The 17157-nt window shown below is 42.5% G+C and overlaps 1 protein-coding gene across 5 annotated transcripts; it reads right to left on the bottom strand.

The window, feature by feature from the left end:
- Positions 1 to 4299: 4299 nt before the first annotated feature.
- Positions 4300 to 16704, bottom strand: Zfp37 (ZFP37 zinc finger protein). Of its 5 annotated transcripts, none has more exons than XM_042271227.2 (4): positions 15171 to 16704; positions 12106 to 12187; positions 11548 to 11679; positions 4300 to 6039 (listed from the first exon to the last, which is right to left on the bottom strand). In XM_042271227.2, exons 1-4 carry the CDS (start codon positions 15297 to 15299, stop codon positions 4487 to 4489), a joined length of 1896 nt encoding a protein of 631 aa, XP_042127161.1. In that variant the 5' UTR covers positions 15300 to 16704; the 3' UTR covers positions 4300 to 4486. The 5 variants fall into 5 exon arrangements, with proteins under 5 accessions (XP_042127161.1, XP_015843030.1, XP_042127160.1 ...); XM_015987544.3 differs by having other exon boundaries at positions 11548 to 11676; positions 15171 to 15632; XM_042271226.2 differs by having other exon boundaries at positions 12106 to 12190; positions 15171 to 15550.
- Positions 16705 to 17157: the final 453 nt, after the last annotated feature.

A 17157-nucleotide genomic window follows, 5' to 3' on the forward strand; every position in this document is an offset into this window, starting at 1 on the left:
CATGCACGGGTATGGTAATCGAACTTATGTCCTCAGCCTATCCCGTGGCTCCCCGTGCTTGCATTCTGGCAGGACCCAATCACAGTACTGCACGTTTGCCTGATTCCCTATATAAGCAGCTGCATTTTAGTCCTCGGGCCCCCTCACCTCCCTCTCTCCCTTAATCAAGAGGCGCTCCAATAAAGTGTGATCAGAGAAGAATCCTCGCGTGGTGGTCGTTCTTCCTCGCTGGTCGAGGAGCTCGCCGCAACTCCAAAGTTACCAGCCTGCTTCTCTGTTCCCGAAGGGCCCACCTCTGTCACTGCCACTAAAGGCAGCTTTAACTAAACCTTTACTGTTCTATTTATAAATAAGACTTTAACTAAATCTCAATTGTTCTATTTATAAATAAGACTCAAGATTCAAAGGCTGGGGTGAAAATCTGTCAGTTTAGAGAGGTTGAGTAGCAACTAATCTTCTTTCCTTGCTGGTCTCCCCAAAAGCCCATTCTCTGCTCCACCAAAACAAACAACAAAACATCAGAATCCCTCCCTTCTATTTCTTATGCATCTCTCTGTCTCTTCCAGATGCCCTCTGATGCTCTGTGATTACTCTCTGTCAACTAGTTGCTAACTCAGCCTCCTGATGCAAGGTTAATTTTATTTAATTAATGCAAACGCTAACTCAGGGTTCATAGTGTGATCAATATCCCCCAACAGTGGGTGTTTTGTCTGCATATATGTCTGTGCACCATGGGTGTGCCTGGTTCCCATGGAGGCTAGAGGCCATTGGATTTCCTGGAACAGGAGTTGCAGCTGTAAACTGCCATGTGAGTTCTTGGAATCAAACCCAGGTGCACTGGCCCACACATAGGTTAGTGCAGGCCAGAGGGTGATGTCAGGTGTCTTCCTCTTGCTCCAAAAAACTTTATGGTTTTGAGACAGGGTCTCTCACTGAACCTGGAGATGGCTGGACAGCACATCCCGGATTCACCAGCACTCAGCACTCGTTTGCAGACACACGCCAGCCTGTCTGGCTTCTACGTAGTGCTGGGGATCCAGACTCACATCCTCTTTCTTCTACCCCATTGCCTGCTGAATCACCCCTCAGCCATGACACCGAGTTCTTTTAGACATATATTTTTCAATCATGAATGATAATTTTTAATACATGAAAATTTAAGTACTTACATCTACTATTCAGGAATCCCTAAATTTCTTATTATGGCACTCTTGTGGGTTCTTCAAAAGGTATGTGAAGTGCGATCCTAATTCTTATTAATAAAAACCGAGTCAGATATTAGGGTGAAAGCTGAAAGACCAGAGAAGTAGAGCAGCCAGCCACCAGAGATATCTTACCTCTATGAAATCTCAGATCAAATAAGGAGTGATCCTGTCTCTACGAATCCTCAGACTGAATGGGGCAGATCCTGTCTCCACCTACCTTATATTCCTGTCTCCACCTCCCTAGTGCTGGGATTAAAGGTGTGAGCCTCCAATGTTGGGATCAAAGGTGTGAGCCACCACCACCCAGCTCTGTTTTTCTTTTAGACTGCTTCCTCCTCCCAAGTGCTGAGATTAAAGGCCACCACTGCCTGGCCTCTATGGTTAACTCATGGCTAGATCTGCCCTCTGATCTCCAGGCAAGCTTTATTTGTCAGAGCACAAACAAATTTCATACAACAGGTGTGAATGGTAAACAGAGCCATAACCTACAACTGCTTTAACCTACAACCTTCTAAAAGATGCAGGCTTCCTCCAGCACTGTGCATAGCACAGACTTCCATTTGGTGAGAAATTAACTGACAAAAATAGATTTTACATAGCACTTTCTTTACCCAAGAGCAAATCAGTTTTTTGGAAATGGGGGTACAATATCCATAAAGCAATCTTCCAACACAAACATGTACATGTCTACACATACACTTTGTTTTATATTTATACTTTATTGGTTCTCTGAAAAGAGAAAGTTAGGAAGGCAAGAACAGGAATGAAGTATGTGCAGATAGCATTTAATCACCTGTTTGTTTAGAGCCTATCACTCTGCTAGACTACCGTGTAGATCAAATATTTACCATGAACCGAATAGTACTAGCCAAGTTCTAGTGACTGGGCCATGACTCTTTTGAGATAGCGAATATGCTATGAGAATATAAAAGGTAGCATACAACCAAATATTTTCTTTGGGGAGAAAGGAGTGAGATGGGGCTCTTTAAAAGCTTGCTTCCAAGTTGTGATCTTCTTGATTCAGCTTCCTAAGTGCTGGGATTATGAGTGCATGAGGAAACATCAGTTGACAAAATGCCCCAACTAGTTTTCCCAACTGCCCATGGGAAAGCCTAGCTGCTTTGTCTTGGTTGATGATGGATGTGACAGTTCCCAGCTCACTGTGGGAGGTGCCACCCCTGGGCTGGTGGTCCTATGCACAATAAAGCTGGCTGAGCAAGCTATGAGAAGCAAGTCAGTAAGCAGTACTCCTCCATGGCCTCTGCTTCACTTCTTACCTCTAGATTCCTGCCTTCAGTTCCTGCCCTGAATTCCCTGGATGACGGACTATAAAGATGTAAGATGGAATAAACCCTTTTCTCCCCAAGTTGCTTGTAGTCATGGTGGCTAATCACAGGAACAGACCCTAGCTAGTAGAACATGCAATGGCAGATAGGTCTCTTGAACAAAGCACAGCACCTTCTGGGATGCATGCTTGACAAGCATTCTGAAATAGACTCTCAAAGCAGCAGAGTGAGTGATCCAGCAACAATATCTGTTCACTGGGCAAGAACAGAGTATGGAGGCATTTGTTGCAATATAGTTGAAATCCCTGATTAAGGCATTTGTGAATTAGCACTCTGAATAGGAAATAAAATGGAATGATGGTTTGAAATACCACCTTCATTCATCTGCAATCAAAATTCATCTTCAGTTTAATAGCAAACAAGAGAAATAAAGTGCCGTTATAGTTGTGTATCATGTTAACAAAATCTGAGTTCAGTAGGAAAATCTTTGTGAATTCAATATCAAGGTTTAATGTTATATACCTCAAATTAATTTTTCATAAGTGAGCATAGAAACCTTATGTTACTTTGTCAAACAACACTGTGGAATAGACTCAGGTGTATTTTTAAACTGTTAATTTGTGCATATAAAAGTATTTTAATATATATTTGAATAAAACACATGTACATGATAAAAATGTCAGACCTCAATCCTGCACTTCTGTGTTCAGTGGTAACCATTAAAGTTTCTTCTAGATTTAAAAAAAAAAACAAGTCTATTCATATACAAATATATGAGTATAAATACATACATATGTACACAGAGAAGCAGAAAAAGACAGGCAAACACACACACTTTTTGTCCACAATGAGGACATACTGTATACACTGTTCAACAATCTACTTTTCTGTACTTAACAACACAGCTTGAGTATCATTCTCTACCAGCACAGTTTTCAGCTTTTTCCCCCACTTCTTCTTAACCTCTTAACAACATCTAGACAAAACTCCTTAAAGCTTTCTATTTAAACCTTTAATCCCAGCACTTGAGAGGCAGAGACAGGCACATCTCTCTCTGTTAGTTCAAGGCCAGCCTGGTCTACATTGCAAGTTCCAGGCTAGCCAGGGATACCTGGTAAGATGCTGTCTCAAAAAAAAACAAAACAAAACAAAGAACCAGAAAGTTTTCTACTGATTCAGAGCTAACATAAACTTTAACAAAGGAAGCTAGTTGATACCAGATTGGATGACTACACTTTTTTACAAAAGGCAGTAAGTATGCAATAAGCATAAATTCAAATTAAATACTAATTGTGGTTCTTAAGTATACAATGCCCAAACAGTTCATGAATTGTTGGCATATTTTACTGTTCATTTGTTGCTATAATAACATTTTCGTTTGTGTGTGTGTGTGTGTGTGTGTGTGTGTGTGTGTGTGTGTGTGTGGTCATGTGTGTGGGTGAACATGTGCAGGCCAAATGTCAACCTTGAGTACTGTTCCTCAGGAGCACTGGACCTTGTTTTTAAAAGAGTCTCTCTCCTTGTGATCTAGGGCTTTCAAATTAGGCTAGTCTAGCTGGTCAAGCTAGTCCCAGGGACTCTCCTGTCTCAACTTTCCCAATTCTAAAACTGAAAGTACATGCCACCACATCTAGCTTTTTACATGGATCCTAGGGATGAAATTCAGGTCCTCAAACTTGTTTAGGACACATTTTACTGATTAAACTATCTCCCCAGATCCTTATTCACAATTTTAAAAGTTCCATATTTTATCCTAAACATGGAGATAATTTATAACAAGTGTAAAAATACAGTATTTTCTGTAAAGGTTCAGGATGAAGTTGAAATTTTATTACCATCCATTGCTCTTACGTAAAGATCGTATTCAAATGCTCTCGTGTATAACAAGTAGTGATTTCCTAAAAAAGATTTTCAAATATTCATCAAGTTGAGAACATCTTTTAGGGTTAAACAAAACCAAACCAGTCAGTTGTCAGATTTCCTACATGAGAGGAATTAATTTTCCTCATGAGAGTGCTCTTCTGAGTGAACTTTCATATGTTTGGTAAGAGAAGCATTTTGTTTGAAGGCTTTCCCACATTCATCACATTCATAGGGTTTCTCTCCAGTGTGGGATCTCTGATGAATAACAAGTTGGGATTTTGCACTGAAGGCTTTTCCACATTCATTACATTCAAAGGGTTTCTCCCCTGTATGAGTCCTCTGATGTACGATGAGGTGGGACTTTTGACTAAAGGCTTTCCCACATTCAGCACATTCATAGGGTTTCTCCCCGGTATGAACTCTCTGATGTTGAGTAAGGCCTTCGATTTGCTTAAAGGCTTTACCACATTGATTACATTCAAAGGGACAATCACCTGTATGAGTCCTCATATGGTAAGTAAGAGATGAACTATGTCCAAAGGCTTTTCCACACTCGTTACATTTATAAGGTTTCTCTTTTGTATGAGTTCTTTGATGTATAACCAGGTGTGACTTTTTGCTAAAAGTTTTCCCACATTCATTACATTCAAATGGTTTCTCACCAGTATGAATTCGCATGTGTTTAGTCAGGGATGAACTATACTTAAAAGCTTTGCCACATTCACTACATTCATATGGTATTTCACCTGTGTGCGTTCTCACATGTTCAGTAAGAGATGAATTATATCTAAAGGATTTGCCACATTCCTTACACTCATAAGGCTTCTCACCTGTGTGAGATCTTACATGTTGCATAAGGTTTGAGCTGTGTCTAAAGGTTTTCCCACATTCATTACATTCATAGGGCTTTTCTCCAGTATGAATTCTTAGATGGTCAGTGAGGGCGTGTTTATGACCATGAGCTTTGCCACACTGAACACACTCATATGGTTTTTCTCCAGTGTGAGTTCTCTGATGTACAACAAGGTGGGACTTTTGGCTAAAAGCTATCCCACACTCATTGCATTCATATGGTTTCTCCCCAGTGTGAGTTCTTTGATGGTCAAGGAGTCCTTGTTTGTGGCTGAGGACCTTCCCACATTGATTGCATTCATAAGGTTTCCCAGAAGCTGGAGCTTTGTCAGATACAGTAGATGAACCGCTATGGCTGGGTGATTTCTGTTTCTCTCTAGTCTGGATCTTGTCTTCTTTCGTGTTGGGCGAGCTATGACGGCACACTTTCTCATACCTCTTGCCAGCTGGATTTCGGTCACCTTTACCAGGGGACTTACTGTTGGGTGTTTTCTCACATTTCTTTCTAGTTGCAATCTTAGCTTTCTTTGTTTCAGATATGGTAGAGCTGGATGATTTCCTGTGCTCTTTAGCTTTATCGGGTTTCTTTTTTGTAGCGTTTTCAATCTGACCAGGGAAGTCGAAAGTCTGCTTCAAGTTCTTCCCATGTGAGGCGGGTTTCAGAAGCCTTTTTTTGGAAGGAACATGCTTTTTACTGACACCTTTTGTCTCCGATGAAGCACACTCACTGCTTTTCTTACCAGTTGAACTTTTCTTCTTGAATGTAGCTTCCTTAATGAGTTTGCCTTGAGATTTCTGCTTTTCCTCTATCTGCTCATCATCTTGCTGGACTTCTAAAATAGAATTTAATGAGACATTCTTGTAAATTTTTGCACTCCCACTGAAATTCTTTGTACGTTTCATAAAGAGATGCCCTGTTTGAGTAAGTATTCAACCCTAACATGCCAATGTGAAACAAGCATCAAGAATGAATGTCCCTATCTGCTTGAGGGAGAGAAAGCTGTAGGAAAACCAGGGAAAAGAAGACTGATAGTAGTCATTAAGACACATTATTATTATTATTATTATTATTATTATTATTATTATTTTGGTTTTTCGAGACAGGGTTTCTCTGTGTAGTTTTGTGCCTTTCCTGGAACTCGCTGGGATAAAACTACAAAATTTGTCTGCTTAGAAATAGGATCTTAGCTGGGTGGTGGTGGCTCACGCCTTTAATCCCAGCACTTGGGAGGCAGAGGCAGGTGGATCTCTGTGAGTTTGAGGCCAGCCTGGTCTACAGAGTGAGTTCCAGAATAGCCAGGGCTGTTACACAGAGAAACCCTGTCTTGAAAAAAAAAAAAGCAGCAAGAAATAGGGTCTTGTAACCTGGGATAGAAGGTGAAATAGACATGGGAGCTCTGAACAAGGAATGCATTAAGTTGAAAGATGCCAACGCCAGGTCGGGTAGCACATGCCTATTAATCCCAGTACTCAGAAGGCTGAAACAGGAGGGTTTTCATAAGGTTGGGGACAGCCTGGGCTACACAGCAAGGCATTACTAGTCTCCCCCTTGTGATTAAATTTAAGATGACATAATGCAAGTACTATGAAAGCCACACTTATCCTATGAAATAAAGAGCTCTTCAATACAAAGAATGTGAATAGTATTGTAAAATAAAATATTAAAAAATAAATAAATAAATAAAAAACAAAAACAAAAAATACAAAGAATGAAGCTTTCACACACAGAAAGAAGTAGAAATGTATGATCATTTGTCTTCAAGAACACAGTGTGCATAATTTCAATTCCTGTGACCTCCAAGTTGCTAATTCTTGTTTCCAGTGGAGTCTGGCTAAAGTCTCTGCCTTTAGGTTATAAGAGATACACTCATGCCTCTTCAATAAATCCCTCCATTTACTAAGGCTAACTAAAATAAACTAAAATAGAGAATATGTCTGCCAAGGACAACTGAGACAATATGCCCGAAAGGATGTTCCACTGTTTTCATCCATAAGCCATGTAACAAGGACATCCTTACTAAATAGCCAACAGATCCATTGTAATGGATGTTTCCTGTTCTGACTGCCTAGTCCCAAAAAACCAATTCAGAGGCTGAATATGAATTATAAATGCCCATCCAATAGCTCAGGCTTGTTACTAGCTAACTCTACACTTAAATTAACCCATATTTCTATTTATGCTTTGCCACATGGCTCATGGCTTGTTACCGCATTTTTTACATGTCCTGCTTGCTTGGCAGCTGGCTGGCTGGCATCTCTGACTTCACTCTCCTTCTTCCCATCATTCTCAGTTTGACTTTCCTACCTGACTTCCTGCCCAGCTACTGGCCTGTCAGCTTTTTAATAACTAATGAGAGTAATATGTGGTGGTATTGTGCACTCTAATAAACTTATCTAGGGTCAGAGACAGAACAGCCACAATATTAAACATAGAGGATAGGCAGTGGTAGCACATGCCTTTAATCCTAGCATTCCAGAGGCAGAGATCTACCTGGATCTCTGTGTGTTCAAGGATACAGCCAAGCATGGTGACTCACGCCTTTAATCCCAGGGAGTGATGGCACAAAGCAGAAACGTATATAAGGCATGAGGACCAGAAACTAGCAGCATTTGGCTGGTTAAGCTTTTAGGCTTCTAACAGCAGTTCAGCTGAGATTCATTCGGATATGAGGACTCAGAGGCTTCCAGTCTGAGGAAACAGGATCAGCTGAGGAACTGGCAAGGTGAGGAAGCTGTGGCTTGTTCTGCTTCTCTGATCTTCCAGTATTCACCCCAATACCTGGCTTGGGTTTGTTTTTATTAATAATACCATTTAAGCTTCATGCTGCAGTAATATGTATTCATTCATACACCCACCGTTTTTCAGGTTTGCTTTTGAGAACATACCTTTGGTTCCTGTCTTCACTCTAACAGCCAATTATCAATTTAAAATTTATTTCCAGGTCTAAGTAGTTGCTTACATTCTTTCTCCTGCATATTCCACAATCATGTTTAGAGAAATCTTCTTAAACAGTGCTCCTCCTCTCTAAGACTCCCCCCCCACACACACACACAGACACTTTAAGATCATCCCCACACACTGGCTCTCTGCATAGAAATGGAGCAGGGAAATCATCAGAAGTAAGAATTTTAAACATTTAAAGAGAAAAACATATGGAGGAATGAATAGTCATCTCAGTGATAAAGGAGTTTTATATGGAGAAAATAAGAGTATCTGAACCAATGGCTGAAATTCTCTCTTATGGAGGGCATTTAAGAGACTTGCTTTCTGGTGGAGTGTGGTGGCACACACCTTTAATCCAAGCACTCATGAGACAGAGGCAGGCAGATCTCTGTGAGTTCCAGGCCATCCAGGGCTACATAATAGAGACCCATCTCAAGAGACAAGTTTGGTGGAGGTTAGGCACAGTAGGGAGCCCAGAGAAGCTGACTGATGGCTGCTTTTTCATCCAGGGACGCTAAAGAGAGTCAGCACCCTGGGATAAAGACATAAACAGGACCCTTCAGGTAGCATGCCAAGTCTTCTGATACCCAGTGATGATGGGGAAGACAGAGACAAATTTCCTTCTTGAAAGAAAGTGATCAAGACTTACACCTATCCACTTGACATGTAACATTAAACAAATTCTACCTGTGTGTGTGCATGTTCATTTGTGTATGTGTACACAGACATGTGTGCCGTGCATGTGGAAGCCAGTTTGACATCAAGCTATTCCTGGATTATTTTCTTTTCATCTTATTTATTTCTTTGTTTGTTTGCTTATTTATTTATTTATTTATTTATTTATTTATTTATTTATTTATTTATTTATTTATTTATTTATCTATCTATTTTTGCAGCAAGGTCTCTCACTGAACCCGGAGCTCACCAGTTGGTTAGACATGCTGGCCAGTGAGTCCCAGGGCTTCTGTCTCCACCTCCTTGGCGCTAGGATTACAGGTGTGTGCTGCCAAGCACAGCTTTTTACATGAGGGTTGAGGATCTGAACTCAAGTGTTTCTGCTTGTGTGGACAGCACTTTACAAACGAAGCTGTCTCCCTAGCCCATAACATACTTGTTACAGTGATGGACTGAGCTGTCACACTAACATCCACTCCTCCAAAGAGAAAGCATGAAGACAATGCAGATTACAGTCCTGGTATGGAATAAGATCATACTCGGGCAGATTTGGGTGTGATAGAGTAATTCATTAAAGCTGAGATCATTTTCTCTTTCTTCCCTTTCTTTCTTTCTTTCTTTCTTTCTTTCTTTCTTTCTTTCTTCCTTCCTCTCTCTCTCTCTCTCTCTCTCTCTCTCTCTCTCTCTCTCTCCCTCTCTCTTTCCTCCTTCCTTATTTCCTTTCTTTCTTTCTTTCTTTCTTCCTTCCTTTCTTCCCTCCTTCCTTCCTTTCTTTCTTTTTCAGTGTGTAGCCCTGGCTGACCTGGAACTCACTCTGTAGACCAGGCTGGTCTCTTTCTCATGTAGATCTGCCTGCCTCTGCCTCCCAAGTACTGAGATTAAAGGCATGCACCACCCAGCAAAAATCATTTTCTTAATTTGAGACAGCAACAGAACCTGAATTTTAAGAGAAATCAAATGTAACTTCAGAAACTTAAGCATGTAACTCACTAGTCCCAGCAAATACGTACTGTTTATCAGCAGCATATAAGATGGGTTTTTAAAAAGTGAACTCATTAAATCTTCCTGAGAACTGGACTCAGGGATAAGATGAACCTGACTTGTGTAATAGCAGTGACAGCTAAAAAAAGACAAATGGGACTTGACAAGAGGATCGTGGAACCCAGGGCTAAAGTCAGAGGACAAAAACAGAGGGGGGGGAGCTCAACTAACGAAGATAGAACTCCCTGTCTGACTCCTAAGGAAAGACTTCCCTACAAGCAGCTCCAATAAGAGGGTACGACAGAGACCTTGGAGATCTCCATTGAGAAGATGCCAATGTAGAAAATGAGCTCATATTTACACATGTGTGTCTGTTTAAAAGCAATGCAACAGAGGAACAGAACACACAGAGACATGACCTTAAGGGACCATCACCAGTAAAGGAAGCTTGTGACAAGACAAGAACTTCAGGTTAATCAAAGCTGTTAACATATGCACTAGAGGGTGTGCAGTTTGACTATATCAATCATTTTAGTTACTTTCCTATTGCTGGGATTAAAACACCACGACCAAGGCAACAGGTCAGTTTTAGAGAGATAAGAGACTGTCATGGAGGGAGATACAGCAGGAAGGGACAGGCATGGAGCAAGAAGGTGAGAGCTCACATCTTGAACTGCAAGCAGGAAACAGGCCACACCTCCTAAGTCTCCCCAAACAGCACCACCAACTGGGAACCTAGCATCCAAATGCTGGAGACTATGAGGACAGCTCATTCAAACCATCCCAGGGATTAAGGACTAATGGGCAGATGTGATGATGTCTCATAGAACAGGTCCAGGGAGTTCTGTAGTTAAAGGAAGGACACAAAACCATCGGGAGCAGGGGCATCATTTCCAGAGACGCAGAAAGAAAATTGATCTAAGAATGTCTGAATTCATCAGGAGAAAATGTAATACATTAGGAAACTGGTGTGTGGGTAGAGGGCAGGAAGAAAATTGAGGCTATAAAGAGACAATTCCTTTTTACATATGGTAATCAGGAATGAGACTGAGAGGACAGTTCAAGAGTCTTCTGAAAGCCAAGCAATGGGCACATGGGCAGGGAGAGACTAAGTAAAGGAGTCACTTACTGCAGGCTCAGAGCCCTGGCTTTCAGCTCTTCCCCCATCACCGTCAGAACAGCACCAGATTGTACATCGCTCTTTATGGAAGATCATGCCCCTGCGACTCTCCGGCAGCATGGCCATTTGGGTTGCTGCAGCTCTCCTGTGGAGAGGTTATGCATGCCTACCCCTCTGAACCAGGTGTCTTGTCCTAGCCATTCGAAAGTGAGCTGAAATGGAGAGCGACCACATCCGAGCAGTGATTTTAGGAGTTATTAAGTGGCTCCACTCACTCATTTTTTTTTCTTTTCCATAAAATAAGAGCTTGTCCTAAGCCTCTCATGTGCACAAGTTCACAGAAAGAAAAGATATTAGAGTCTCGAAAGTAAGAAAATATCTGTAGTTTGAATTCTTTTTCTCCTGAGAGATTCTGGTACTTTTCTACTATTTCCTGGTTAAGAAAAGAGAATCTTGGACTTTTAAGAAAAAAATGTTTTTTTCATATTGAGGATTAAATCTAGATCCTTGCACATGTGAGTAAGCACTCTCTCTAATGAGCTGTATCCCCAGCCCTAATAAAAATTCACAAATTGTTCTTTGAAGAATTCCAAAGTCAGCTCCCAGAAACTAAAAACTTACTTGCATTGGCTCCTGCTTTCTTGGGCTGTGCTGTTTTGTTCACACTACTTGGGTTGGTTGTTTTCATGTCTTCCAATGATCGCTCTTTTTCCAACTTAGGGATCATGCCTTGTTTGGGATCTTGATTTCCTACTCGTAAGAAATGGTAGAAACTGAGTGTTGGACCAACTGTCTTAGAAATCAAGCCCTGATGTCTGCACTTAAGGGCCTTTCAAGGATAATAAACAAACATGGCTTCTAATGTTCCACCATAGGGACACCCATGTACCTCAACTGGGTATAGACAGGTGTCCTTCCTAGTACCGAAAAGGGATTGAAACTCCCTGACGTACCACCTCCCAACCCCCACCAGCACCACCAGCACCACCAGCACCACCAGCACCACCAGCACCACCAGCACCAGCACCAGCACCAGCAGCAGCAGCAGCACCACCACCCCACCACCAACACCAGCAGCAGCAGCAGCAGCAGCAGCAGCAACAACAACAAAACGCATCAGAGACCTGAGGCAGACGGGATTGCAGGGAGCACGTTCTGAGTGGTGAGGATCATCCTTACCCATTGAGGCTGGACTGCTACAGTTCTCTGGCATCATTTCATTGCACAACTTCCTTTGCACAGGTTCCAGGGGCTCCCATTCCTTCTGAGTAAAAGCCACAGACACACCTTTGAGTGTTACTGATTCTTATCATACTCCTATCAGTCTAGTATTTCTTAATTCTCTACATTCAGGAGTGATCTAAACAAGAGAATTTGTTTTTACCTCAACTATCCACTATTGACCACCATGTACATTTCAACATTGTAGGCGGGGTTTTCCTGTCCCCGCAACCATTTCCAAAAACATGCTTGCCCCACATTTAAAGGTAATTCCTCACCCTCACAGATCAGCAATATGTGACTCTGATATGTCACTAATCTCTACCTCACAGGCTTCCAGTCTTCACTCTCAATAACCCCAACACTAATTGCCACTGCCCTCCAAATCTCCAAATCAGTATAGCCCTCCTTAATCTTTTGAGTAATTCTAAAATGACCAGTGCCAACAACTCCATCACCAGACATTAGCAGATCCTCCCAGGCACTTGCCTCATGGGTTGCTCAATCATGGAGGTCTACAAGACACATTGATCTCTATCTCCCAGGAGTCCCCAAATCTCTAATCCAATTAATCTCCAACACCTGGCACCAACAGAACTCTTGGACAGTGGCCATCACAGACACCCTAGTCCCTGTCATCAAACTCCAGCCCTAACCTCTCCTCATCTGTCCACTTTAAATAAAATCCACCCATCTCCCAAGGATCCTGCTTCCCTGCAGTGATCTCAAGCAGAGGCTACCTTTGATCCTTTTCCATGGCTTATGTACCTTAGGATCTAATGATGCACGGAAATGATTGCTTCGTCCATTTATTAACCACTTTCACTGGCTCAAATTTGTTTACAGACTCGCCAGCTTTTAATACATTAACCTTATATGGCTCAGTGATTCAATAGGAAGAGTGACAAGATTCAGCATGTAACTCTAGTCATGGTCATGGTTCATTATGGCTAAAGGACACAGGGCAAATCAGTGAATCATTAGGGGATGAGTTCAGGATGAAAATGAACACAGCATCCAAGAGTCCTTTCCAAGTAAAGTCACATAGAACATGCTTGTTTCCTCCAGAAACAAGTTTTGGCAACACATGTGAAATGTGTTGGAAAGTTCCAGCAAAGGTCCAAAGAGATTCAGTGTTCAAGGAGTTTGCTAGGAACTTGGTTATATAGAGAGCATCTGATGGCATATACAAAAATCCTACACTCCAGTTCCTAAAGCCAAAAATCTAGCTCTCAATCCCAATATTCACCCATATTAATTCACCAACACATCCTATTAGCTTATATCCCAATGTACTCTGAATGCAATTTCATTTTTCCAGTGTAAGTCCAAATTATCTCCATAATCTCTTGCCTTTGATTGCTGCAATAAACTTCTGACCTTCTGATACCCACTGTAGCTTCTAAGCTCATCTTCCATACAGAAGCCATGATGATTTTTTGCTGTATCCATCGGACCAAATTCCTTTCTTGCTCAAATCCAGTGATTTCTCATTGAAATTAGAATAAAATCCAAATCCACACAAACCAATATGATCTAACATGATCTAATACCTTCTACCACTGATTTCATGTTTTTCTGCTTTTCCTATATATGTATGTCTGTGTCTGTCTGTGTGTGTTCCACCACATTAATCTTCTCTCTGTCTCTGTCTCTGTCTCTGTCTCTGTCTCTGTCTCTCTCTCTCTCTCTCTCTCTTTCTCTCTCTCAAAGAACTTAATTCCTATCTCCAGGCTTTAGCAATTGGCATTCTTTCTTTTTTGAACACTCTTTGGATCCGTGCATTAGCCACAGCCTGTCATGATTTGTGTTCAAATCAACTATCATTTCTTCAAAAGATTAACTCAAAAAACTCTCATTCCTGATCTACCACATTGTCCTCTCTTACTTTCTTCATAGCAGTTACTATTGCCTGGAAACTATATTACTTACACTCATAAACATTGTTGTCTCTTTCCTGTTTCTAGAATTTAAGACATTAAAAGACAGGCTGGCTCTGTGTGTTGCTACTTAAGACATTCTCTGACATAAAATAGATGCTCATCTTACAGTTTGTTCTACAGTTTTCTATCCATTGACACCCAAATATTCCTCAGTCACACACCTCCTCTACATAGAAGTTCCCAATTACCATTCTTCACAGAACTATCGATAACCTCCATTGAACTCGTTAGTGACCTCACAGAATCTTATCATTAAGTCCAGCCACCTCATAAAATCTTGACCTCAGGATCCTAATCACAGAATCATAAAGGACTTTTAATAATTATTAATAATTCCTACCAAGAACCCCATCGCTAATGAGACAGTTAGGACTCTTGGTACCTTTTCTCCCCAGATGACAAACCATCATCCCCATAGGCACGTCAATATGCCACTCTTCATATTCCACCAACTATCACCCTCCCCTTAGCTTCCAGGCTCCCAAATACCCATCATAACACACAAAACATTGAAAGACACTGCTGATCGGACTTCTAGAAATACCACCATCCCCGACCCCAAGGCCCCAACCTCTGAACCCCACATATTCCAAAAGGCCCAGTTCTCCAAATCTCAACACTGCCCCTCTGACAGTCCACAGCCTGTGGTCCTCAGTTACCTGTAATGACTGTTCCCATACAGTCTAAATACTAATCCTTTTATAGGGCTTCCCCATCTCAGATACATCACAAAGCCCCCATTTCTGATCTTGCCAGCTTTCCAGACCCAGACTCAAGCGCTGTCAGTGACAGTTACAGACGCCTCCCCGCCCCCAGGCATCCCTAGGCAGATCCGTCAAAACACGGATTTCTTAAAATTATAGCAATCCCCGACTAATGCCTCTAATACCACGGGTATTATACCCGTATACCTAATACTCTGTGTGACCATAATACCCTAATACTTAGATCCCTCCGAACACCGGCCTCCCAAAAGATTATTCAGCATCGACGCCACAAATTCTCAAACCTTGTTTTCAGACTCCAGTCACCCTCCAATCACTGACCACCAAGCCGCCCCCAAACCCTTACGGCCCTCACCGCATCGCTGTCCCCGGGCTCAGAGGCAGCCATGTCCCTCGGACGCCTGGCTTTGTCGGCTGTTCCTGCACTCCTCCGGCCCACCGCCTCTGGCTTTGTCAGGACCTGGCTGGAGTCAGAGGCCGACATGGCGGCCACCCAGAGAGCCGCTTCTGAGGGTCCCGCGGCTTCGATGGCGGCGCCCTGCGGAGATTTCTCGTGGGCGCGGCCATCTTGGCATGGACTCTGCCGTACAGCGGAGGCGCGGGCGCCTCTGGGGTCACTGTCCAGGCAGGGCGGGCTACTGGTTATTTCAGGGTCCCGCAGGTGGGAGATGTCCCAGGCAGGAAGTGCGGGGGGAAGCTGCTGCGAGACGCGAGCCCCAGAATTGGAACCCCGGAGGCGCAGGGAGGTTTCATCTCGGGAATTCTGTTACAGAACTTGGAATTGCTTTTCCAAAGGGGTTCCCAACTGCAGTTGCCGGGAAAACCGGGAAGCAGGATGACGGATCCCGCAGTGAAAGAAACAAGAAAAGCCAGTCTGGACTAGTAACACTGATTTATAGCTGAGACATAGGATAGGTTCTTAGGATTACTGTAACAATGGAGAAAGTCGAGGGGCGCGGGGGCGTCAGTGAGTGAACTCATCACTTCTGAAGAGAGCCCCGCTTTGGTGGAGACGTTTCACCAGACTCGCACAGCTGTTAAAGTGACTTCTCAGTGCACCACTTAACATATTCATTGCGGCCACTCAACAGTTTTTGTATAGCGTTTCAGTCCGTAAATATGTTCGATCAAGGTGCTTGGCTCTGTTGGTACCGGGCAAAGAACAAGATTGTACACAGCCTTTATTCCCCAGTTTAAATTTGCGGTGGAGCAAACGGGATGAGATTATTGCCAACACATCGTTTCTCTTCACTGAACTCAAACAGGCCTGTTTGAGTTGAGTGTGGTGACTCCGCCTGCAATCCCAGTCCCTAGGAGGCCGAGGTCCACAGTCTTTGCAAGACTAGCCTGGTCTATAGAGGGAACTTGGGGTTAGCCTGGGTTCCGCAAAGCACTTATCTCTAAAGGCCAAAACAGAATAGAGTTTGTTCTTGATGTATTTATTGTGTATGGGCAGAGGGAGAGAAGAGAGAGCTTTGTGAAGGTCAGAGGACAAGTCTCTAGAGTCAGTTTCAGCGAGATCGGGATCTCGTTCAGTTCTTCAAAATTAGCAACCACAATGGTCTCTACACTCTGCGCCTTCTCAGAAGACTAAGAACTTAAGATGCTGCCATCTTTCCTGGCATTCCCTTCCGAAGGCAGAAGCTAGGGCCTTGCTTACTAGACAAGAGCTCTGTACTAAGCTAAATCCGAAAGCCCAAATTAAAATCAATCAATCAATCCCTGTTTTGCACCTTCGCCTTGAAGGAGTAAGGGGACTGTCTGCCTGTCAGCACTGGTTTCGTCCTCTTGTTCTTGGGCCTCTTGTGGGGTGTTCACCAAGAAGACTGCTCGGACATGGATTTAAGCTAATAGAAGGTGTCCATTTCCCAGCAGACTTCGGCTGCTCTGGTGCAGGTCACACTGGTCAGAATAGGTGAGGGACCTGTAGATGAACTTTCTTGTTGGAACCGCCAGCTCACAAATAATGACAAGGAGACATTATTAATTATGAAAGCTTGACTTATAGGATAGGCTTCTCCCACCATCTCTTATAACTTAAATTAATCCATATGTAATGAGTCTTTCTCTGTCTGGCTTGGCAGCTCTCAAATAACCACATGGAGACTTCTTATTAATTATGAAAGATCAGCCGAAAGCTTAGGATTTTTTTTTTTTTTTTAGCTCTTCTAACTTAAATTAAACCATACTTTTAAATCAATGTTCTTTTACGTGGTTCAGTTAACTTTACTTTGTGATGCCCATGTTGTTTGTTCTTCATCCAGCTGGTGACTCAGCCCTTCTTCCCAGCATTCTCTGTGCCTGGAAATCCTGCCTAGCTATTGGTCATTCAACTTTTTAGC

This window comes from Peromyscus maniculatus, chromosome 2 (genome assembly GCF_049852395.1).
Source record: "Peromyscus maniculatus bairdii isolate BWxNUB_F1_BW_parent chromosome 2, HU_Pman_BW_mat_3.1, whole genome shotgun sequence".
Lineage (NCBI taxonomy): Eukaryota > Metazoa > Chordata > Mammalia > Rodentia > Cricetidae > Peromyscus > Peromyscus maniculatus.